The sequence below is a fragment of the Meriones unguiculatus genome, chromosome 1 (genome assembly GCF_030254825.1).
Source record: "Meriones unguiculatus strain TT.TT164.6M chromosome 1, Bangor_MerUng_6.1, whole genome shotgun sequence".
In the NCBI taxonomy this organism is placed as follows: Eukaryota; Metazoa; Chordata; class Mammalia; order Rodentia; family Muridae; genus Meriones; species Meriones unguiculatus.
Genome location: NC_083349.1, coordinates 159,011,177 through 159,034,662, shown reverse-complemented (window position 1 = coordinate 159,034,662; position 23,486 = coordinate 159,011,177). Strand labels below are relative to the sequence as shown.

Here is a 23,486-nt window from a genome sequence, read left to right as displayed (position 1 = left end):
ACATCCCAGGAGCAAAAGGCCAAAAAAAAATAAAACAAAAAACAAAACCTTGAAGACCAAGGCTTACTAGCTCAAAGCCCAAAAAAAGCCAGAGAGCTGAGCTGAAGCCTAAGCTAAAGCCAGAGTTTGAGCTCATAGCTCTGTCTTCTCCTCCAAGCTGTCTTAAATATCCCTCAACTCGAAGTCCCTTCTCCTCTTTAATCCCTGTAAGCTGGATTCTTGCCCTGCCTCTTGACCTAGGGTTAACTTTATTAAATTCTGTGTACAGGAAACTCTTGGATTAAAGGTGTGTACTAGGACTGGGTAAATCACACCTTAATAACCAGTTTACAACAAACAGAAAGTCCCTGGATTAATGGTATGGGATAAGGCTCAACCACGCCAAAGAAACAAGAGTTTTACAGTTCATAATTTTGGGGTTCAGAGTGAGATCAAATATCCTGCAATACCCTACCGAATTAGGCATGGTGGTAGAGGCCTCTTTCAGTCCTGGTAAGCGGAAGGAGTTCAAAATCACTGGTACTACACAGTAAGTTCAAGGCTAACCTGGTCTACATGAGACTTCTCGTGACAAAAATTTGCCGAGTGCTGAGATGTGACATGTGTACCACCAGGCCAGCCTCTCTAGTCAATCTTGAGCTCCTTTAAAGGTGCAGTACCCTGAACCTTAACACCAGCTCTCCCCTGATACAATTCTCATACAAATATGACAGCAGCGTAGGGCGTGGCACATACCTTTAATTCCAGCACTCGGGAGGCAGAGGCAGGAGGATCTTTGTGAGTTCAAGGCCTGCCTGGTCTATAGAGTGAGTTCCAGGATAGCCAAGGCTACACAGAGAAACCCTGTCTCAAAACAAAACAAGTATGACAGCAGCAAAGCAGCATCAAAGTTTTTATTCATGTGGACTGTTAAAAATGAGCATCTATAACAGTGTTAAATGAGCCATGGGAGAGGAAAGCAAGGTTGGGCAAGGTGGAGGAATTCCCCTCTACTGGTAATAAAGCTCCAGGTTCATCCCATCGTGGATTTCATCTGCAGGAGAGCATTAAGGAACTTTCACTGAGGGCTGACTTTACCCTCCATGCACTCACAGCTGGGTCCTGTGGCTCAATACCCACCCCTGGACTAAGGAAGCAGTTTTGGAATTGCTACTTTTTTCTAAGAACACGAACTATAAACCCTAGTGTACACTCTGAGCCCCAAGTGTCCCCTACCCCATCACACACACAACAATAATGCATTTTCTTCAATGTTCATACTCAGGCTGAAGAGATAGCTCAGCAGTTGAAGAAGCTCAGCTCACAGCTGTTCTTCCAGAGGACCTGGTTTAAGTTCCGAAACTCACAGGGTGTTTCCAGGAAATCTGAGGCTTTCTTCGGGTCTCTGCTAGCAGCAGGCATGCACGTGACACACAAACATAACTGCAGGCAAATGAGCCTGACCCTCCACACCCACAAATTAAACAAGACAAAACAAAAAAAAAGGTTGTCAACTGTAATCACACTCCACCTGCAACTCCTGTCCAACACCTACGTGGTGCTCATTTTGAACCTGAATGTCAAAATCCTTTTGACTGAGTTAAACTATTTCACTAACTACCCTCCTCACCAACAAAATATTTCCATAGTTTCCATTTTCTCCGTAGTCACAATAGGCAATATTCTAAATTAAACACTTGAATCATTTCTGTACAGTTTTCAGTATAGAACAAGAACTCAAGATAAATATGTGGATTGTTTTTTTTATCAGTCAGGAAAAGGATACAATCTCCCAGAGATACATGGTCCTTAAAAATCGTGTACCTACGGGATAGATACCTTTCAGAGAAACTGATGGGAGGTGGGGTAGCTTTTTCCTGAAAACAAGCTGACCCCTCATCAGGATTGACTTGAGTTGCTCCCCCAACCAAAACCTTCTAGCCTAATCCCGGCGCACTTACCACTTTTTAAGAACAATCTTATTCCAACGAGTGCCAGTTTGGGCCGCTATAAGTTTCTTCAAGTCCCCGATGGTGTCATCGGTGCTGGGCACGAAGGAGTTAAGGTAAATGGAAGGAAGAGGTACACTAGAAAGATATTAGGCTTCCCATCTGCGTCATTTAACTAAAATTCATCCAAAACCCTCATCTGCCCCAGAGACCACTGCCCTTCTGTGGATACTTGCACTTAACGCGGACTTTCTTTCCTAGACGGTCGTTGCAAACCACCTCAATCATTGTGGCTGGAGCTACACCGCGTGGGAAAGAGATGGAAGGCAGCAGAGTCAGGACTTTCGCGGTCGCCTAGGCCTCCAAAGTACCTTCCTGGGTTGGATTCTCTGTTCACCTCTCCGAACACCGAACACAAACCCCCTACAGCCCCAGCCTTCGGTCTCAATTGTGGAGACCCCAGAGAACCGCGTCTCCACCCCTTAACTCCTCAAACCCAGCTCCGGATTCAGCCCTTTTTGCCTCCAGCAACCCCTATGCTCCCGGGTCTCGGCAGCCTCCCGCGACACCGGGCCTCTCCTTTTAGCTTTCTCACCTGCAATCTCCTGGAACCTACCGACGACACAACTTGTAACACGAACGCTGAACCCTGGCCGGATTTAAGCTCGAAGCAGGAAGCGGAAGTGATATAACGGAAACACCCGCCCCTAGGTGCTTCCGGGTTCCGGGCTAGCGAAGATTTGCGATTCTGTGGCCCAGTCCTGATGAACGGCGGTTGGATAAGAAGACTGTGAGACTAACAGACCATAGTAGTGTATTTACTGCGGACGTTGGAACCAGTGTTGGAGATTCCTCCGTTGTGGAAGAGACCTAGGGCGGTGACCTGCCATTCCCAAGCTAGAACCCGGCTGCAGGGATGAGCGAAACTGGAGTCACGCAGGTCCTGTCGCTGTCGGGCTCTCCGCTTTCATTCAAAGCTCAGCCTCCGACCCTGCACTTGCCTTTCCCCTCTGATCGTAGTGACTGTTTCCGAGACCCCAGGGTGCGATTCTGGTTGGTGAAAACTAAGCCAAATCCTGGACGGGAGGTCACGTTGCGCACCAGTCCGCGTGTCTCTGTCCTGCCTGCGAAGATGTTGGCATACCGGGAAAGATCTTCTGCTTTGGATTATTTTATTTTATTTTCAAGGAACACCTTGTTTCAGATTACATAATTGCAAGAACTGATGGGAGAGGAATCCCGTCTTAAATTCATCTAGTTTCCGCCTCTATTGAACGATTCCTTCCTAGCAGACAGGACTCTCAATAAGGCAAGTATTTACTGACTCATTTTCTTAATTAGCTTGACTTTTTTTTTCTGAGATAGTGTGTCGGTATACAGACCAGGCTAACCTCGAATTTGTGATCCTCGTGTCCAGCCTCGGAAGTTGCTGGTATTATAGGCCTGTGTGTTAGAGGCCAACCTGGTCTACATAGTGAATTCTGGGACAGGACTTTGTAGGAGACGGTTTCAGAAAAGAAAAAGAAAATCCACCCAGGGCCTTGTGCTTACCTAATACCACTTGTACAAAATTTAATCCTTATGCGTAGGCAGGAAAACGCTTTACTTCTGCTTTCAATTTCGGCTTGTGGCCACGCCTCCCTGGCTTGGCTGTTCTGCTGTCCGACCCTCCCACCCCAGTCACACCTTTCCGTCTGGAATGAAGTCCTGCTCCTCGTCCCTAGCACTTAGATCTGTTCCAATCTCTCCCAAATGCTTTACGTTCTGAAAGACTTCCCAGGCGCTACCCAACCCCCATACTGGAGAGTGAGCCGGAGGCCTTATCTTGCGCTCAAGTCCCAGAAAAGTGGCGTTTTTCCTTGGAGTTTTTGTTTGTTTGTGTTGGTGTTGGAGGTCGAATCTAGGGCATGGTAGCAGCCAAAGGCTCTCATTGAACTGCACATTCAGCCCAGCGATGCTTTTATTTAGGGCTCCATCCCTGCTCTTAACCACCCCCGAGACCTAAGACCCCCAGCCTTTCCCTTCGTCGGTCACCCATTCCAAACGTGATCCCATCGCCTATATCGGACCTTGTTCCGCCTAAACTAGGCTTTATAAGTTTTGTCTTCGGTCCCAGCTAGTTCACTTGGTTCTCGCCACACCTCTGAGCCCCTTCCCACTCAAGTCATGGTTTTTGGGATTGTTGCTGTGTTACCTTTCCCGTGCTTAGGTCATGCCTTCAGGGTCCGGCCCCAGGCTGGTCTCTGCCTTGGCATCCTCCCTAAAGCTCTTCCAGCTCAAGTTAAGCCTTCGGGGCATTTCGCTAGTTCCTTAGCTGGACGCGCCCCCTGGCCTCTTCCATTTTAAGCCACGCCTTCCCATTGTGGCTGACCACCTCCAATCTCCTCCTTTGCCCCTGGCTACACCCCTCCACTCAGTCGCTCCTTATCAGGCAAAATGCTGCTAGTACTTCGGCCTCGCTCTCCATACCCCCTCCCCTCCGTCGCTCTGTCTTGTTTCAGGCTCTCTCCCTCTCCCCCAAAGGCCCGCCTTTGGAGTGCGCGGCCTTTCCTCAGCCTCGCCCCCTGGTCCTGGCCACGCCCGCTCCCCGCCCGCTCGAGCCACGCCTTCTAGGCGTGCGGCTTTCCTCGGCCCGTTCGGAACCGTGCCTGCTTGCCTTGGCTCGCCACGTGTCCCGGCTCTGGCCACACCCTGAGCCCCCTCCCCGCCAGAGCGCGGCTTCTGGGTTGCCAGCTGGTCCCCTCTGGGTTTGCTGCTTAGACTTAGCTCCACCTCATGGCTACGCCCCTGAGACGTTCCTGGCTTCGTGCTGGAACGTCTTTAGGTTTGCCGTTCGTCTTCCCTTCTGGCTCTGGCCACGCCTTGTGGCTCCTCCTCAGCCAAGCCATACCTTCTGGGTTTGCGCGCTTCCAGTTACACTCGCTGCCAAGGCCCTCTGGCCTAGTCAGCGCCGGCCCTCAGGGTCGTCCGGCCGGGCCAGCACGGGCCCGGCACCTCAGGCACTTTCCTAGGACAGTAGGGATCCTCGGCAGGCCTCCGAAAGCCGCTCCGGTTTGGCCAGTCCGGCCACCTCAGCGCCCTCAGGGGAGCGCGGTCGCTGCCGGAAACGGAAGCGCGGGACGGCAGGACCATGGCGACGCTGTTTGACCTCCCAGACTTGGTGCTCTTGGAGATCTTCTCATACCTCCCGGTCCGGGACCGGATCCGCATCTCCAGGTGCGGCCCCGCTCCTCGGGGGACAGAGCAGGGCAGGGGCTCCGCAGGAGATGCGAATCCGGTCCCAGCGGCCCGGGGTCGTTCTAACGGCCGGTCCACTCCTCCAGGGTCTGTCACCGCTGGAAGAGGCTAGTGGATGACCGGTGGCTGTGGCGACACGTCGACCTGACCCTCTACACGGTATGCGGGACCTGGGGGCCGTGCGAGAAGAGCCGCCGTCCTTGCTTGGTTTGCTTTGTTTTCTAGTGTGTGTGTTTCTTCTTTTACTTAATTGTGTTTGATAGTTTCTTGAGGCTTTTATTTTTCTGGATTTTTTTTTTTTTTTTTTTGGTTTGTTTCTTGTTTCTTTCTTTGGGGGGAGGGGAAGTTGTTTTGTTTGAGAAAGGGTCTCTAGCCCAGACTGGCTTCCAGCTTTCTATGAAGATGAGGATACCCTTGAATTTCTAATCCACCTCAACCTTCTAAATTTTGGGATTACTAGCGTGGGCCGGAATGCCTGGTTTCTGTGATGCTAGGAATGGAATTCATGCGTTTTGAATGCTAGGAAAGCACTTAACAGACTGAGCCATGTTCCGGTTTCCAACTAACCAATCTCAATCTCCTGAGTGCTGTTTTGCATTTGCGAGGCAATGCAACATTTACTAACACAGCCCCATCCCCGGCATCTGTTTTTCAGTTTTTTGAGACAGTCTGTCAATGCAAAAATATGTTACCTCAGAGTAACATCATATTATTATTATTATTATTATTGAGCTAAATATGAGTGACCATGTACTGAGAATACAGAGTTCAGCTTCCTCAAATACATCTTTAAATGTAACAGTTCCATGAAACTCTAATCTGTAGACTAGGCTGGCCTTGAACTGAAGTGCTCCCCTACCTCCCAAGTGCTGGGAGTTATGCCATAACTACCCGTCCATCAAAAATTTATAGTAACAGAATAGGAAAGGTCAAGACACCTTTCAAAAGGATGAGCCATTTCTCCAGCAACTACACAAAATAATTGTTAAAAATAATTAAATTTCTCTGTCAGAAAGTGGTCAACAATATTTATAGCATAAGGCTGGGCCTGTTACAGGCCTGTAATCCCAGTTACTACAGAGGCTAAGGGAGGAAGATCATAAATTCAAGGCCGGCCTGGGCAATTTAGCTGGGACCTGTCTTGAAATACAAATTCAGAAAGGCCTGGAACTGTGATTCAGTGATAGAGTGGTTTCCTGGCCTGTGTGGAGCCCTGGGTTCATTGTCCAGAACCACCAAAACCAAAATCATGGCAGGATCCTGGATTGTATCACAACACCAGCAATGAATCACTTGTTCTATCCAGCATTTTTTTCGTTTTGGGTAAAATGTAGATATAATGAAATGCACCGCACCATTTTGTTGACCACAGTTTATATTGTGTACATGCACCTACATGTTTGTGTTTGCACAGGTGCAGGTGCATGTGTGTACAAGAGCGTGTGGAGGCCAGAGGTCAGTGTAAGGGCGTCGTCCTCAGCCCCTTACACTTATTTTACATATATATATGTATGTGTAAATATATTTGTTTTGTTTTGTTACTTTGAGACAGGATCTCATTATGTAGCCTAAGCTTGCTTTGTAGCTGAGACTGGCCTGGAATTTAGAGAGATCCTCTTCCTTGTGTCTGTGTTGTCACCTGTCTGCCCTGGGCCCTGTGGGGATTAAAGGTGTGCACCAAAACCTTGGACTCTGCCTTGTTTGTTTGTTTGTTTGTTTGTTTGTTTTTGTGACAGGGTTGACTAGACTGGCTGGCTAGAACGCCTCGTGCCTCAACCTCCCCTGTATACTAGCCGGGATTAAGTGCATGACTCTTGATAGCCAACAAAAGAAATTGCCTTGCTTTAGGAAAGGAAGCTGGCAGAAGAGTAGACTCCCGGGGAGACCCAAACTCAGGTCTCAGGCACGCCTGTTACCAGCCAGGTGGATCCTCTGGGAACGCCATACTTCTCACCCAGTCACCCTAATCTCTGGCTCTTACAGATGCGGCCGAAAGTCATGTGGCACCTCCTGCGCCGATACATGGCGTCCCGGCTCCATTCGCTGCGCATGGGCGGCTACCTGTTCTCCGGCTCTCATGCCCCACAGCTGTCCCCCGCCTTGATGCGGGCCTTGGGCCAGAAGTGCCCCAACCTGAAGCGCCTGTGCCTGCACGTGGCTGATCTGAGCATGGTGCCTATCACCAGCCTGCCTGCCACGCTGAGAACCCTGGAGCTGCACAGCTGCGAGATCTCAATGGCCTGGTTGCAGAAGGAGGTGGACCCCACGGTGCTGCCCCTGCTGGAGTGCATCGTGCTGGATCGAGTGCCAGCCTTCCGTGACGAGCACCTGCAGGGCCTTACCCGCTTCAGAGCCCTGCGCTCACTGGTGCTGGGTGGCACCTACCGAGTCACTGAGACCGGGCTGGATGCCAGCCTGCAGGAGCTCAGTTACCTGAAAAGGCTGGAGGTGCTGGGCTGCACCCTGTCAGCTGACAGCACCCTGCTGGCTATCAGCCGAAACCTCCGAGATGTGCGCAAGATTCGGCTGACCGTTGGGGGCCTCTCAGCCCAGGGTCTGGTTTTCCTGGAGGGAATGCCTGCCCTGGAGAGCTTGTGCTTCCAGGGTCCCCTCATCACCCCAGAAATGCCCACACCCGCTCAGATTGTGTCGTCCTGCCTCACCATGCCTAAGCTTAGAGTGCTTGAGGTGCAAGGGCTTGGCTGGGAGGGCCAGGAGGCAGAGAAGGTCCTATGTAAGGGCCTGCCCAACTGCCTGGTTATTGTCAGGGCTTGTCCCAAAGAATCCATGGATTGGTGGATGTAAAGGCATCACCCATCCATCCCTGGGACCTGTCCTAGATTTCAAAGTTGACCTTCTAAGCACCAAACTGAAGCATGGAAATTAATTAGGCTTGAGGGAACTGGAGGTCACAAGGAAAGGAAACTAGGCCCTCGGGACCTCCAGAACTAGGGTTATCTGTAATTAGAGTGACCTCAGACTTGTCATCCAGCCTCTGGGAGGCCCAATTCACATGGTTAGGAATAGGCATCATAGCTACCTCATGATTCATTTGTAATCCTCCCCCCCCACCCTTTTTTCCAGTTCCTGGGGATCAATTAGGCAAGCACTGCTGTGCTGCTGAATCACATAGGAGCCCCAGGAAGCCTTAATGTCTAACAGATCCCAGAAGACCCTGATAGCGGGACCATTTTCAGGAATGGTCAGGTACAAGTGAATGGGAGCAAGGGCTCTAAGATCTGCTTGGTGGTCTGCCTTCATGCTTTGGAGGCACAGGAGCCATGCTGTTGAACTGTCCTAGTGTTCTAAAAGTTTCTCAATTGTATTTTGTATACTGCCTTTTTCAAGTTTTCTACAGCATATAATATTTTACTATTAAAGAAAAATAATGTTTTTCAAAGTTTGTTCCATTTATTTAACAAGGATCATATCTCCCAACACTTACTATTCACAAGGCAGCTTTATCTATCTTGTTTAGTGTTTTTGTGTGTGTGTTACAGCACATGTGTGGAGGCTAGAAGACAACTTGTGAGAGTCGGTTCTCTCATAACCTGTGGGTCCTGGGGATCAAACTTAAGTCTTAAGGCTTGGTGGCAAGAGCCTGTAACCACTGAGCCATCTTACCATGCTAATATTTTTTAGACAGGAACTCATTAATAACCTTGAAATCTGTTTGTAGCTAAGGATGACTTTCAACTTCTAATTATCCTGCCTCCACCTCCCAAGTGCTAGGATTTTAGGTGTACACCACCACTCCTTATTTATGGGATGCTAAGGGTGGAATCCAGGGCTTTGAGCATGCCGGACAAATGCTCTATTACCAGCCCTTCCCAGGTACTGGGCTGCACAGTGAACAAAGGGAAGACCTTGCAGCTCCATGTGTAGACGGCAAGGGACTAAAGAGGTAGATACATCCATGAGTCAGACATGGCACAAGCCTGTTCAGTATTCAGGAGGCTAAGGAGTTTCAAGTTTGAGTTCAGCGAGGTCTATAGTGGAGTGAGATCGAGACTCTCAAACAAAAACACATCCTTGGAATCATTTCAGAGCCTCTCAGACGGTGAGTCTGGATTTTGTCATGGGATACAGACACTTGGTAGGGATGGCAGGGTGGCCCTCCACAGAAAGGTGAAGAGACATAAGAGAACAGCTAAGAGGTGACAGGAAAGGCCAAGACGCTGAAATTGGGTTCCAGGGTATGGATCAGTGGCAAAACCCTTCCCTTGAATGTACAAGATTCTGCCCTCAGCACCAAAAAAACAAAATGAGCTCCTGGTGAGGTGGCTCAGTTAGTGAAGCTGCTTTCTGCCAAAGCTGATAATCTGAGTTCCATCCTGATGGTAAACATAGAACTGACACCTGTAAATTGTCCTCTGACCTCCACACATGTGCTGTGGCATGAGTGGATGCATGCATTTTCCCATAATTGGAGACATGCAGGAATGAATTGCATATTTCCAGAAACAACATTTCTGTAGCATAGTAAACAGGAGAAAGGTAGAACCTGTCAGATCACAGATTTGGGGCCAAGGCCTGGTGGTGGGGCTCAGTGTATGCTGGAGCCTCTTCCTGTTTTTTGAATTAGAACAGTTTGATCATGCAGGTGCCAAATGCTTGATACTGAGTGTATCACTTTGATCTGGGCTGGGGGTTAAAGCACATCTGTGGCCTCGCCACCTGCTGTGGGTGGAGCCTGCAGGATGCGGAGCTAGAGACACTCAGTTCCTTATTCCAAACTCACCCATCAGAAGAGAGCTGGTATGTTTCTTGCCTTAGAATACAAAGTCTTCACATGGGCCTAGATGCAAGTGTAAGTACACAACAACAGCCAGGCCAATATGAAACCACCAGAGCCCAGCTATTTTACTGCAGAAACCCTGGAATATTACAATACAGCAGAAGCATAAAAAAATGACATAAAAAAAACTATGAAGATAATAGAGGTCCTTAAAAAGAAAATGAATAAAATCCCTTGAAGAAATCCAGAAAATGGAAGGAAATAAATAAAATCCTTAAAGAAAGCCTAATGGGGGGGGGGAACAGGTAAAGGAAATAAAACTATTCAAGATCTGAAAATGGAAAAAGAAACAATAAAGAAAACACAAACTAAGGGAATCCTGGAGATGGTAAGCAAACAGAGACTACAGGTGCAAGTACCACCAACAGAATACAAGAGATGGAAGAAAGAATCTCAAGTATAGAAGAGATCATAGAAGAAATTGGTACATTGATCAAAGAAAATGTTAAATCTAAAAAATTCCTGACACAAAACATCAGGAAATCTGGGACAGTATAAAAAGACCAAACCTAAGAATAATAGGAATAGAAGAAGAATCCAAGTTCAAAAACACAGAAAATGTTTTAACAAAATCATAGAAGAAAAGTTTTCTAATCTAAAGAAGGACATGCCTAAAAAGGTAAAAGAAGCTTACAGAGCACCAAGTCAGTTGGGCCAGACAAGAAAGTCCCCTCAGCACATAATTAAAGCACCAAATATATAGAACAAAATACTGAAAGCTGCAAGGGAAAAAAACCAAGTAACATATGAAGGCAGGCCTATTAGAATTACACCCGACTTCTCAATGGAGACTCAAAGCCAAAAAGATCTGGGCATATGCCTTGCAGACTCTAAGATACCACAGATGGCAGCCCAGACTACTACACCCAGGAAAACTTTTAATCATCATAGATGGAGAAAACAAGATATTCAAATTTTTAAAATATCTATATATCCAGCCTTATTGAAGGTACTAGAAGGAAAACTACTGCACAGACTAACTACACCCATGAAAGCATAGGAAATAAGTAATTTTACACCAGCAAAACCAAAAGAAAGGAAGCACACATACACACATCACCACCAACAACAGCAACATAATAATAACAAATTAACAATCACTGATCAATAATATCAACATCCGTGGACTCAATTCCCTAATAAAATGACAGAGGATAATAGAATGGATGTGGAAACAGTATCCATTCTGCTGCATACAAGAAACACGCCTTGATATCAAAATATAGGCAGTACTTCCGAGTAAATGTTTGGGAAAAAAATTATACAAGCAAATGGACCCAAGAAGCTGGTATAGTCATTCAAATATCTCACAAAATAAACTTCTAAACAAAATTAAAAGAGATGGAGGACACTTTCTACTCATCAAAAGAAAAATCCACCAGGATGACATCTCAATTTTGATTATCTATGCCCCAAATGCAAGGGTACTCAATTAGTAAAAGAAACATTACTAAAGCTTAAATCATACATTGAACCACACATTACTAGTATAAGACTTCAATACTCCATTCTCACCAATGATAGGTCATCCAGACAAACACTAAACAGAAAACTAATTTTATTATCGGATGTTAGTATGACTCAAATGGACCTAACAGGTATCTACAGAACAATTCACCCAAACATAAAAGAATATATGTTCTTCTCAACACTTCACTGAACTGTCTCCAAAACTGACCACATACTTTTGTCACAAAGCAAGTCACAACAGATACAAGAAAATTGAAATAACTCTGTATCCTATCAGACTAGATTAAAGCTGGATTTAAACAACAGAAACAACAGAAAACCTATATATTCATGGAAACTGAACAACTCTACTGAATGACTACTGGGTCAAGGCAGAAATAAAAAGAGAAATTAAAGACTTTCTAGAATTCAATGAAGATGAAGGCACAACATACTCAGATTTATGGGACACAAAGCGCTAAGTGCTTACACTAAGTGCTTACATAAAGAAATTAGAGGGATCTCATACTACCCATTTAAAAGCACACCTGAAAGCTCTAGAACAAAAAGAAGCAAACACACCCAACAGGATTAGATGACAAGAAATAAACTCAGGGCTGAAATAAATTTTGAAACAGAGAACAATACAAATGAAACAAAGAGTTGGGTTTTTTTGTTTTGTTTGTTTTTTGTTTTTGTTTTTTTTTTTGTTGTTGTTTTTTAGAAAATTCAACAACATAGACAAACCCTTAACTAACTAAAAGGCAGAGAGAGATTATCCAAATAAAATCTGAAACAAAAAGGGGGACATAACAGACATAGAGGAAATCCAAAGTATCATTAGGTGTTACTTCAAAAACCTATATTCCACAACATTGGAAAATAAATGAACCATTTTCTTGACAGGTACCCGTTACCAAAGTTAAATCAAGATCAGATAAACAATCTAAATAGACCTATAATCCTAAAGAAGTAAAAGCAGTCATCAAAATCTCAAAAAATAAAAAATAAAAAAGCAGCCCAGGGCCAGATAGTTTTAGTGCAGAATTCTACCAGACTTTCAAAGAAAAGTTAATACCAATACTTCTCAAATTACTCCACAAAACAGAAACAGAAGGAAGATTGTCCAATTCATTTTGTGAGGCCACTGTCACCCTGATACCGAAACAATACAAAGAGTCAACAAGTATAATTACCAGTTCCCTCATGAATATTGATGCAAAAATACTCAACAAAATACTTGCAAACCAAACCCAAGAACATCAAAAATATCATCCACTATGATCAAGTATGCTTCATCCCAGAAATACAGGGATGTTCCAACATACAAATATCCTTCAATGTAATCCATCATATAAACAAACTGAAAGAAAAAAAAACTCACATGATCATCTCTTTAGACACTGAAAAAGCCTTCGACAAAATCCAACAGCTCTTCATGACAAGTCTTGGAGGGATAAGGGATACAAGGGACAAAGTAAACATAAGAGAGCAATATATACAGCAAGCCTAAAGCCAACATCAAATTAAATAGGGAAAAACTCAAAGCAGTTCCACCAAAATCAGAGACAAGACAAGGCTGTCTACTTTCTACATACCTCTTCAAAATAGTACTTGAAGATCTAGCTAGAGCAAAAAGACAAGTAAAGTTGATAAAGGTGATACAAATTGGAAAGAAAAGTATCACTTTTTCAGATGAATAGTGTGATAGTATACCAGGGAACTCTGACAGCTGATAAACACTTTCAGTGAAGTAGCTGGATACAAGATTAACTAAAAAAGAAAACAAACAAACAAACAAACAAAAAAAAAAACCAAAACAGTAGCCTTCCTATAAACAAAAAAGGGGCTGAGAAAGAAATCATGAAACAACACTCTTCACAAATAATACAAAATATCTTGGGGTGACCTTTCCAGGTAAGAGAAAGACCTGTGTGACAGGAGCTTCAAATGTTTGAAGAAATTAAAGATGATAACAGAAGATGGAAAGATCCCCAATGCTCAAAAGATGGTAGGATTAACATAGGAAAAATGACCATTTTACCAAAAGCAATCTACAGATTTAACAAAATCCCCATAACTTCCAACAGGTTTGGCAACAAGTGCCTTTATTCAGAGTCATCTTGCTAATCTCTTTCTTTCTTTCTTTCTTTCTTTCTTTCTTTCTTTCTTTCTTTCTTTCTTTTCTTTCTTTCTTTCTTTCTTTCTTTCTTTTTCTTCCTCCCTCCCTCCCTCCTTTCTTTCTTCCTTCCTTTCTTCCTCCCTCCCTCCCTCCCTTTCTTTTCTTTCTTTCTCTCTCTTTCCTCTTTCTCTCTTTCTCTTTCTTTCTCTCCTTTCTTTTTTCTCTTTCTTTCTCTCTTTCTCTCCCTTCCTTCCTTCTTCTCTTTCTTTCTTTCTTTCTTTCTTTCTTTCTTTCTTTCTTTCTTTCTTTCTTTCTTTCTTTCTTGGCGCATCTTACATAGCCCAGGCTAGCCTTGAACTCCTGATCCTCTTACCTTGCATCCTGGGTGCTGAGGTTATATGCAGGCTCTAACATGCCTGACTGGATTTACACATTATTGCCAGATATTAGAACAGCTCTGTCTCACCTGGAGCCAGGAAATAATCTGTAAGCCATGCTACCCACTAGGATAACTATAATACTCTTACTTTACATGTCAAAAAGTGTTAGCTCAGAGAAACAAAGCCTTCACTTGCCATGGTGATTAGGAAGCACACTGTTCTGTCCATCCATAGACTGCTCTACAAAAGCTGTTATTTTTTTCTTTTGAATAAGTTTACTAAATATATAAATGTAGAGAAATTTTAATTTAGAACATGGCTGCTCTGGCAAGTGATCACATCCAAAGACTTTCTAGGTCCCAGTGATCTGGCTGGAAGACAAACATACCTTTAATCCCAGGAGGCAGCAGCATGCAGATCTGAGCAAGGCTAGCATGGTATAGAGCAAGTTTCAGGTAAAGAAAAGCTTAGGTCCAGGCATGGTGATACACACCTTTAATTCCAAACAATGTAGGTAAAATATCTTTGTAGAAAAAAAGCACCCATGTTTGAAAGTGATTGAATAGCAGAAAAAGTGACGAATCAGATAACGACTTGACAGAATAGGATATGCTCAACTCTCATGAGAAGAGAGAAGAAACAGAAGCTACTTAAGGGGCTATGTGAGTCTGGAGAGGTGGCTCAGTGGTTGAGAGTATTGTCTGCTCTTCTAAAGGACCCTGGTCTAATTCACAGCACCCACATGGAAGCTCACAACTGTCTGTAATGCTAATTCCAAGGGACCTGACACATTCACACTAATACACATAAAATACCTTCCCACTGGTGCACATAAAATAAAAATTAAATTATTAAAAGGGGGGGGGGCAATGCAGAGAGAGGAAGGAGTTTTACCAGGACTGTAATAGAGAGACAGGTTGCAGAGACAAGACAGACACAGGTGAAGACAGAATGAGCAGAGAATGAGGAGACAGAAGATTAGGAAAGATTGTTGAAGTTAGTTCGAGGCCAAGCAGAGCAGTTGAGAGGCTGAAAGAAAGCAGATTGAATCACTAAGCTTGGAGAGTAGTTTGAGCCAGACCAGCTGAGTTAAACCAGCCAGCCAGAGTTCAGAAAGAACAAGAAAGGATGAGCTTATTAAGCAGTAAGTCTCAGGCTGAAAACATTCTAGGTATAGGTTAGATTTTACAGAGGCTAGAAGCTTTCAGAAACATACCTAGGTTAGCAGAAGGAGGCAGTAAGCCTCCAAGGAAACAACTGAAACAGGCATATAAAAGTTCCTTTTACATATAACAAACAAAAGTAAACATAATCAGTATAAAGAAGATGGAGGGAAGCATCGGATGTGTGGCAAAACACCAGCAAACTGCATGCTCAAAATATGCAGCAGACATGGGGAAGCCGCCTTGAGGTAGACAGCTGAGAGTCCCAGATGGAGCAAAGTGTCCCCTTTGGGTGACTTCTGAACAAACAAAATACCATAAATTCAAAGAAGTCTGCTCCCAGTGTACCACCTCTTTCTACATACCACCCAGCAAAGGATGTATCTTTGAAATTTTGAGTTGAGCATTGCTTAGCTGCTGACTATGGGGCCAGCACAGGTCCAGAGTAACCTACCAATCATCTAGTGGGCTGTGACTATGCTATGACCAACAAGTGACTCCACTGAGGCCCACATTCTAATTTTCCCATCATGCTAATCTCTTTCTTTTACCCTGTTCTCATGATCCCCTTTCTCTTGAAGGCTCTCAACATCTGTCTTTAAATAATAGGATAAAATAAATATTCAGAGACTTTGCAAATGTAGCAAAAGTCTGAAGTGAAGATTTAAAACTTGTGTGTGTGTGTGTGTGTGTGTGTGTGTTAACAAGATGGGCATGAACTTCCTCTGGCAGTTGCGTAGAGGTCAGAGGACAACTTTCAGAAATCAGTTCTCTCCTTCCAGTGAGGGACCCAGAAACTGAACTCAGGCTGTCATGTCTATGAGCAAGTGCCTTTACCTAATGAGCCACCTCACCAGTCCCAAATTATTTTTTAAAGTATTTTTCATACACTCTTTGCAGCTCCTATAGGCAGGAGGTCTGGGCAGTTACCTATAAAGTAACTCCACCTTCAGATGTGTGAGTGTGTAAAAGTCCCACAGAAACAGTTACACTGGGTGATTTTTCAGGGAATGAGAACCATCTAAAGAGACTGTATCTTATAAATATAAAACACTGGCTCATCTTGAGAACTGCGATAAGCAATTTGTGTGGTGAGCTTTCCAGGGTCAGCCACTAATTCTAGTGCCTGGAACCAATTCCATCTGTCAAATTAAGTCACTTCATGCTCTCTCCGATTTGTCCTTTATCTACATCATTGGAACTGAGAAAATAAGTAATATTAAATCTGGAAGAGATGCTGTGGGAACATGCTCTCTTTTGGAACTGTAATCAGCCTGCTCACTGAACACTTAGCACACACACCTCCACTCCCTTCCCTTTCAACAGGTCCCACTCCCTTTGGTTGCAGCTTACAAATCACTCTTTCAGGGCTGGAAGATGACTTGTAGGTCAAGTACTTGCCACACAATAAGAGGTACTGAGTTAGGGTACCACCTGTGACTCCAGCTTCAGGGTATCTGAAACCTCTTCTGGCCTCCATGGGTATGCATGCACATGTGTGCACACAGACACAGACACACACAAAGAGAGGCATATACATACACAAATAAAATAATCTAAGATCAATAAAAATAAAAAATAAAAGTAATATACAATATATATGGACCTAATGGTAGAAGTTTATAGTCCCAGCTGCAAGAGAAGCACAAAAATAGACTGCCTTGGCTATAGAGCAAGTTCAAATGCAGGCTGGGCAACTTAATGAGAACTTGTCCCAAAACTAAGAAATAAAGCACTGGTGATATAGCTCAGAACACATAACAGAATACATGCCTGTCACATGCAAAATCCCAGATTCAGTTAATTCTCTGCACTCTAATAAGAAAAAAGTCAATCCTTATAAATATGTATGCAATTGTAAAAGAATAAGTAGGGTCATGTGTGGTGACACATGTCTTTAATCCTAGCACTTCGGAAGCAGGCACAGGCATATCACTGTGAATTCAAGGCCATCCAAGGGAATATAGTAAGACCCTGTCTCAAAAAGATTAACAAACAAAAAAAAAGCCTTTAATCCCAACAGTTGGGAGGCAGAGGCAGGCAGATCTCTGTGAGTTCAAGGCCAGACTGGTCTACAAAGAGAGTCCAGGACAGCCAAGGCTATACAGAGAAACCTTGTCTTGAAAAGAAAAAAAACAAAAAAAAAAAAAAAAAAAAAAAAAAAACCAAAACACAAAAACAAAACAAAAATCCGAAAAGGTAAAACAAAACAATAAGTAAGACCAATAGCTAGCTCATCTCAGCAGGCAAAGCCAGCCCTGATGAGTGATACAACAGACCCACACGGTGGGAGAGAAGCGATTCCTGCAAGTTGTCCTCTGACCTCAGGTGGTGGGCGTTTGTACACACACGAACAATAAAAAACAATATGATAACAATACGTAAACTATTGAGAGCTGAAGTATGGCTAGTCAGAAATTAGTATTCAAGTGTGGAATGCCAAGATGATTCTTAAAATTTAATGTTTTAAGAATACTAAAATTCATTTAAAATTTTTTTTTTGTGTGTGTGTGTGTGTGTGTACCATTGTGCATGCAGGTACTCACAGGGCCCCGAAGAGGACATGTGAGTGTTGGGAACCGAATTTGGGGCCTCTGGAAGAGCAGCAAGCTCTCTTACACATCAGCCATCTCTCCAGCCCCCTCAATACTTTTTATTACCCATATTTCTTAGTATTTTGCAAGTATTGAATTCAATTAAGCTGCTGTAAAAATTAACAAAAACATTTATTTGCCTAAGAACACAAGAGGTCCTCTTGAGCCACTTAAGTATATTTATGTACATAAAATCAATACAAATATGTACATGCACTATACATCTACACATTTTTCTCCCAAAGCCTGGGGGAGGAATCTAGGGCTCAGCAGACAGGGTCCACATACCCACTCCTGAGCCCGGTCTCTCCCAGTGCTCGTCCGTGCACGTGGCAGTTGCCAGATCTATGATAGGCGGGAGGACAGTCGGGGACGCCCTTTAACGTGTATCCAACGGCGAAAATATCCTTTCCTTGTGGTTTAAAGAAGAAATAAAATGGCAAATGCATAGAAAAGAACGGCCGGGGCTACCTGTGTCCTCCCACGATCCGTCCCCCTGTCAAGAGGAATTCCTGTCAGAATGTCCCTGTCAAGAGGAATTCCATACTACAGACCGGAACCGTAAAGAGTGCGGGTCCCTCGCTGAGAACCATAGCTAGGAAGCGGGTCAGGGTGTCCCTTCCTGTTTTGCTTCCAGACGTCTGGGCGGCTTCCGGTTTCTTGCGCGCCTTCCTCGAGTAGACCGAGGGATTGTAGTTTACTCACGCAAGTGTAGGGAAAGTTAGGGAGGGGAGGGCGAAGGCGGCTTCAGGGAATACGGTCAGTGACAGGAATTCACATAGGACCGAGCTCAGGGATGGATGTGGCAGGTGAAAGGATCAGAGTGGAGTGGACGCGCCGGGGTGGGGTGGGGGGTTAATTAACCATGCTGACAAATGCTTGTCAAAGGTTTTTTTTTTTTTTTGGTGTTGTTGAGACGGGCACCAAAGGCTGTCCTTGAACTTGCCCCAAAGTGGCTGGAGATGACCCCGAACGTCACTGCATTCAGTTTAACAAATGTCCAAATCCCTAAATCACAGTTCTGTTGATAAATCGGCCAGTTCATGAAATGATCCATTTCTTCTACATAGTCAGTCCAACATGTAGACTGTAATTTCCTCTTATTTATTGAATACCCTAATGAACTGTAGCTTGGATTTCTTCACATTTTCCTTTGTGTGGATGTGGTGGATGGGCGAGTGCTATACCACTGCCTTATGTCTCCAGCCTCTTTTGTTTTCAACTACACATAATTTTAATACTTTGTTGTATATTGTTGTTTTGGAGTTTCTGTGATAGGCTTTCACAATATAGTCTAGGCTAGCCTTAAATTCCAGATCTTAACTGATTACAGGCATAAGCCAAGATGTCTGGCAGATTTATATAACTGTAAAATTTTGGAGCTGCTAAAGACAGGAACTCAGGGCCTTGTATCTCCTAGACAAACACTGTTATTGAACTATGCAGCTCAACTATAATGTTGAGACATTAAAAAGATGTTTACACTTGACTGGATGTGGTTTGAGACAGGGTTTCTCTGTGTAGCCTTGGCCATCCTGGACTAGCTTTGTAGGTCAGGCTGGCCTCAAACTCACAGCAATTCACCTGCCTCTGCCTCCCCAAGTGCTGGGATTAAAAGTGTGCACCACCATGCCTGACCAAGAGAATTTGTGGGAATCATTTCTCTCCTTCCATCCTGTTCTGGAAAGCACTTTTATTCATCTTGTCTTGAGCCGCATCACCAGCCCAAGATGGGTGTGGATGGGCACATTCTTCCATTGTCTCTTTGTGTGTACTCTGAGGCTGTTATAAAGTCTGGTTATAAAGTCTGCTCGACAACAGCATGGTGGCACACACCTTTAACCCCAGCACTCTCAAGACAAAGGCAGGTGGATCTCTCATCTACAAAGCAAGTTCCAGTTCAGAAACAAGCAAACAAACAAACCAAAAATGTGTGCAGGTTTCTGATACTTCCTAGTAAAAATGTTATACATCTTTTTTTTTTATCTTTCAGCCATTTATATTTTTAATTTGTTCAATGCAAATCTATTTCACGAGAAGTTAATATGAGGCAGAACATAAACATAAATACAGTATATAATCCAAACAGATGTAGGGAGTTCAGGTGTGACACTGAAGGGAGTGCTCATTCCTATATGAGGTACTTCAAAAGTTTATTCCTGTGTCGGTTTTGGGGAAGTGCTGGAGATCAAAGCCAAGGCCTTGTACATACTAGAAGCCTTCCACAATTGCTTCTGCTAAGCTACCCTTAGGTTATATATCTTTGAGTCTTACTGTGTAGCTTACACTTGCCTCAAACTTGTCCTCCTGAATTCTGGGATTAAGGGACTGATCCAAAACACACACCTCCTGCATGTCTTTCTTTTTTTCCTTCCTCCTTTCCTTCTTTCTTTCTCTCTCTTCCTCTCTCCCTCCTTCCTTCCTGTCTTTCTTTTTAGAGACAAGGTAGCCGTGGATGGCTTGCCTCTTAGAGAGATCTGCTTACCTCTGCCTCCTCAATGTGGAGATTCAAGGCACATGCCAAGGCATGTGTTTGTTTCTAAAAATGGAGAAAGATGGTTTTGGTTATCAAGGGTCCTGACAGCAGAACATCTAAGGATCAATGCATTACCATGCAGAAAGCCATTGCAGAGTGATTGATTTTTTGAGATGGGATCTAACCTTGTTGTCTATGCTGGCTTGGACTTCTGAGCTAAAGCATTAGTGCCTCCACAGTGGCCTGGCTTGCACATTATGGCCAGCTTGGAGTGTATCAAAGCAGTTTTAAAAGATTTACTGCAATCATGTGTGGTGGTACACACTAATTCCAGCCCTCAAGAGGGAAAGGCAGGTGGATTTCTTTGAGTTCAAGGCCAGCCTGGTCTACATTGTTTGTTCTAGGCCAGCCAGAGCTACATAATAATACCCTGTCTCAAAAAACAGAAACAACAAAACTAAACTCAAAATATTTAGCACAGAACGAAGCCCACTTCTTAGACCCTGGACTAGATTCTATCTGAAAATATTCCTAGCAGAAAGCATTCCAAATGAAGCTACTCTGACCCGCAGGGTTCAACACAACCAAACCCCAATAGGCTCATTATTCATAAATCTGCCTTTCAAATTTCAAAATATAGTTTTACCTCCAAAATAGACCATATTTTACAACTGTGAAACTATTTGACACATTCAGGAAAATTTTAAATGCACTTTAAAGTTAGCTAAGGTCAATGAACTTCTACTCTTTGGAATCCCAGGAAGGCTGGGACTTCTGTTGAGCAAAAACAACTAAAGGCAGTGCCTGCCATTCACTGTTGCATGTGTGTATGGTATATGTGTTTGAATATGCATGTGGATGCCTGAGACTGACATAAAGAGTCTTTCTCAATTGCTCTTACTCATTGAGGCAGGGTCTTTCAGCTCATCTTTTTAGCTAGATGGTTTTGGAGATCTGCCTTCTGAGTGCTGAAATGTGGGCAGCCATGCACATCACTTACTTGGGTTCTTAGGATTCAAACTTTGGTCCTCACATTTGTGAGGCAAGTGCTTTATCCACTGAGCTCTCCCCTCCTCTCACATCTTGAGTGATGGGATTACAGGTTTTGTGAAGCAATGGCCTGGTACTATCTATCTATCTATCTATCTATCTATCTATCTAAGCAATGTCTCAATAAATCCTTGTTTTTCAGAGTCTCACTATGTAGGATGACCTGGAGCTTGTGATTGTCCTGCCTTACCTCCCCAAGTACCAAAATTATAGGTATGTGGCACAATGCAGAGCTCTGGATCCTTTCTCAGACATTAAAATGTGGATGTGCATACATACTACTACCTAATCAAGAAACTGAGGTAGATCAGTTTAGCCCAGGAGTTCGAGGGCATGTTGGCAAAAAGGAGACTGAACTCCCCCAATAACTAGAAGTATACACACTTGGGGTTGGGACTGTAGCACAGTTGATAGAGTGCTTACTTAACATGCTTGAAACCCTGGTGGAGGCCAAAGGAGGATCAGAAGTTCAAAGTATTCTCCATGGTACATGAGTTTGAGGATAGCCTGAGTTATATGTGAACCTGTCTCAAAAAAAAAAAAAAACAAGTACAAAACTTTGATCTTAGGTTCTAACAATCTCATTGTATTTGGGCCTAATTTTCCTCTGATTTATCATGTTTTAGGTTCTTTAAAAAATTTTCCCCCATTGACGTAGGGTCTCATTAGATAGGCCAGGCTAGCCAGAAAGTTAATCCTGCCTCATCCTCTTGGGTGCTGGGATTACAGGCACACACCATCACATTGGGCTCATTCTGGTTGTTTAAATCTTACGAAGACTATAGGTACTTGTTTGATCAGGCAGCTCACAAAAATGGATCAAGTATGGAAGTTTCTTTCATTTTTAAAATTACGTTTATTGGGGAAGGTGGTAGAGGTGCATCATTGCCATTGCATTATTATCTTGATCATTATATGGGTTCTGATCATTCTTGATCATTATATGGGTTCCAGGAACTTGGTCTTCCTGATTTGGCAGCAAGCATCCTTAACCACTAAACCAATGGTTCTCAACCTGTGGGTCATGACCCCTTTGTGGGTATTGAACCTTTCACAGGAATGGCACATCAGATATCCTGCCTATCAGATATTTGCATTATTATTCATAACAGTAACAAAATTAGTTATGAGGTAGCAATGAAAATAATCTTATGATTGGGGGTTCATCACAACATAGGAGCTGTATTAAGAGGGTCACAGCATTAGGAAAGTTGAGACAAGTTTAATGAACATTCTGTGGGTTCTGGTTTTTATGTGAATTCTAACTTCAAAGACTTTTTTAGGGCAATATTTTGGAAGAGGAAAGGAACTAGTAGCAGGGGAGATGAGAGGACAAGACAAGGAAGTGAGAGCAAATATGAGCAAAGCATATGATGTACCTGTGTGAAAATATCCCCAGGAAACCCACTATTTTGTTATTATTATTATTATTGCAGGGTGGGGGAGCACATATGTGGAAATCAGAGGACTACTTGAGGATGTTGGTTCTTGCCTTCCACCATGTGGGTCTCAGAGACTGGACTCCGATCAACAGGCTTCAAGGCAAACACCTTGACCTACTGAGCCACTTTGCTGTCCTGAAACCCCCTACTTTATATAATGATTATACACTTTTTATTTGTAGTCAACATGAGTGTGTATGTACACACATTAGAGACCAGAACAGGACAAGTTTGATGCTCTCTTCAATCACTCTGTACCTTCAATTCCTTGAGACAGAGTTTCTCACTGAAATGAAAGTTCCCCTGTAGGGTAGGCTGGGTGGTCAATGAGCTCTCAGGATCCACCTGTCCCCACCCTAAGTGCTGGGGTTATAGGTGTGTGCAGCCATAACAACACTTCATACATGTGCTGAGATTCCAACTCGGGTAAGTATGCCTGCAGAACAAGCAATCTTGCCCACTAGGTCATCTCCCAGTTACCACTACTTTTATAAAGTGCCTCTTCAGTGCCATTTGTGTCCCAACTTGAGGCTGGACTACATGAAAAGTGGTGTTCTCAGTGTCCAGTGTGTCTCATGATCATAGAACTACCTGGAGGTTGGGGACATGTAAATGACAGGGGGAGGCATGTCTTTCTCACTGGTCATTGAAAGAACCCTCCCTTCCACTGCTTTTGTCAGAAATAGAGGTCCTATGGTAATTTTATGCCTATAGGGAGAAAAAGAAAATTAAACATAAATACTGTCAGCAGTAGACTAAGTATACAAAAATTGAAACTGCATGCAAGGGTGTGGATATACTCCTGTAATCCCAGCATTTAGAAAGAAAAGGCGGGAGCCAGAGAGAT

At 43.8% G+C, this 23,486-nt stretch overlaps 2 protein-coding genes across 4 annotated transcripts; one reads left to right on the top strand and one right to left on the bottom strand.

Moving 5' to 3' along the window:
* Window positions 1–879: 879 nt before the first annotated feature.
* Ubl5 (ubiquitin like 5) lies at window positions 880–2,597 on the bottom strand. The gene is made up of 5 exons (XM_021652474.2): window positions 2,524–2,597; window positions 2,161–2,227; window positions 1,941–2,024; window positions 1,766–1,803; window positions 880–1,033 (listed from the first exon to the last, which is right to left on the bottom strand). Exons 2-5 carry the CDS (start codon window positions 2,214–2,216, stop codon window positions 990–992), a joined length of 222 nt encoding a protein of 73 aa, XP_021508149.1. The 5' UTR covers window positions 2,217–2,227; window positions 2,524–2,597; the 3' UTR covers window positions 880–989.
* A 217-nt stretch (window positions 2,598–2,814) lies between these two features.
* On the top strand, window positions 2,815–8,565 carry Fbxl12 (F-box and leucine rich repeat protein 12). 3 transcript variants are annotated; one of them, XM_060370024.1, is made up of 3 exons: window positions 2,815–3,237; window positions 5,252–5,324; window positions 7,149–8,565. In XM_060370024.1, exon 3 carries the CDS (start codon window positions 7,149–7,151, stop codon window positions 7,968–7,970), a length of 822 nt encoding a protein of 273 aa, XP_060226007.1. In that variant the 5' UTR covers window positions 2,815–3,237; window positions 5,252–5,324; the 3' UTR covers window positions 7,971–8,565. The 3 variants fall into 3 exon arrangements, with proteins under 3 accessions (XP_060226007.1, XP_021508148.1, XP_021508147.1); XM_021652472.2 differs by lacking the exon at window positions 2,815–3,237 and adding an exon at window positions 5,014–5,144; XM_021652473.2 differs by lacking the exon at window positions 5,252–5,324.
* Window positions 8,566–23,486: the final 14,921 nt, after the last annotated feature.

What these genes read in the sequence shown, in the direction of transcription:
- Fbxl12 (XM_021652472.2), top strand. Translation starts at nt 5,059, where the DNA reads ATGGCGACGCTGTTTGACCTCCCAGACTTGGTGCTCTTGGAGATCTTC. An exon ending in GACCGGATCCGCATCTCCAG is followed by an intron (nt 5,145 to 5,251) that starts GTGCGGCCCCGC and finishes CCACTCCTCCAG; the next exon opens with GGTCTGTCACCGCTGGAAGA. An exon ending in TCGACCTGACCCTCTACACG is followed by an intron (nt 5,325 to 7,148) that starts GTATGCGGGACC and finishes TGGCTCTTACAG; the next exon opens with ATGCGGCCGAAAGTCATGTG.
- Ubl5 (XM_021652474.2), bottom strand. Translation starts at nt 2,216, where the DNA reads ATGATTGAGGTGGTTTGCAACGACCGTCTAGGAAAGAAAGTCCGCGTT. An exon ending in AAAGTCCGCGTTAAGTGCAA is followed by an intron (nt 2,025 to 2,160) that starts GTATCCACAGAA and finishes CTTCGTGCCCAG; the next exon opens with CACCGATGACACCATCGGGG. An exon ending in AAGATTGTTCTTAAAAAGTG is followed by an intron (nt 1,804 to 1,940) that starts GTAAGTGCGCCG and finishes TCTATCCCGTAG; the next exon opens with GTACACGATTTTTAAGGACC.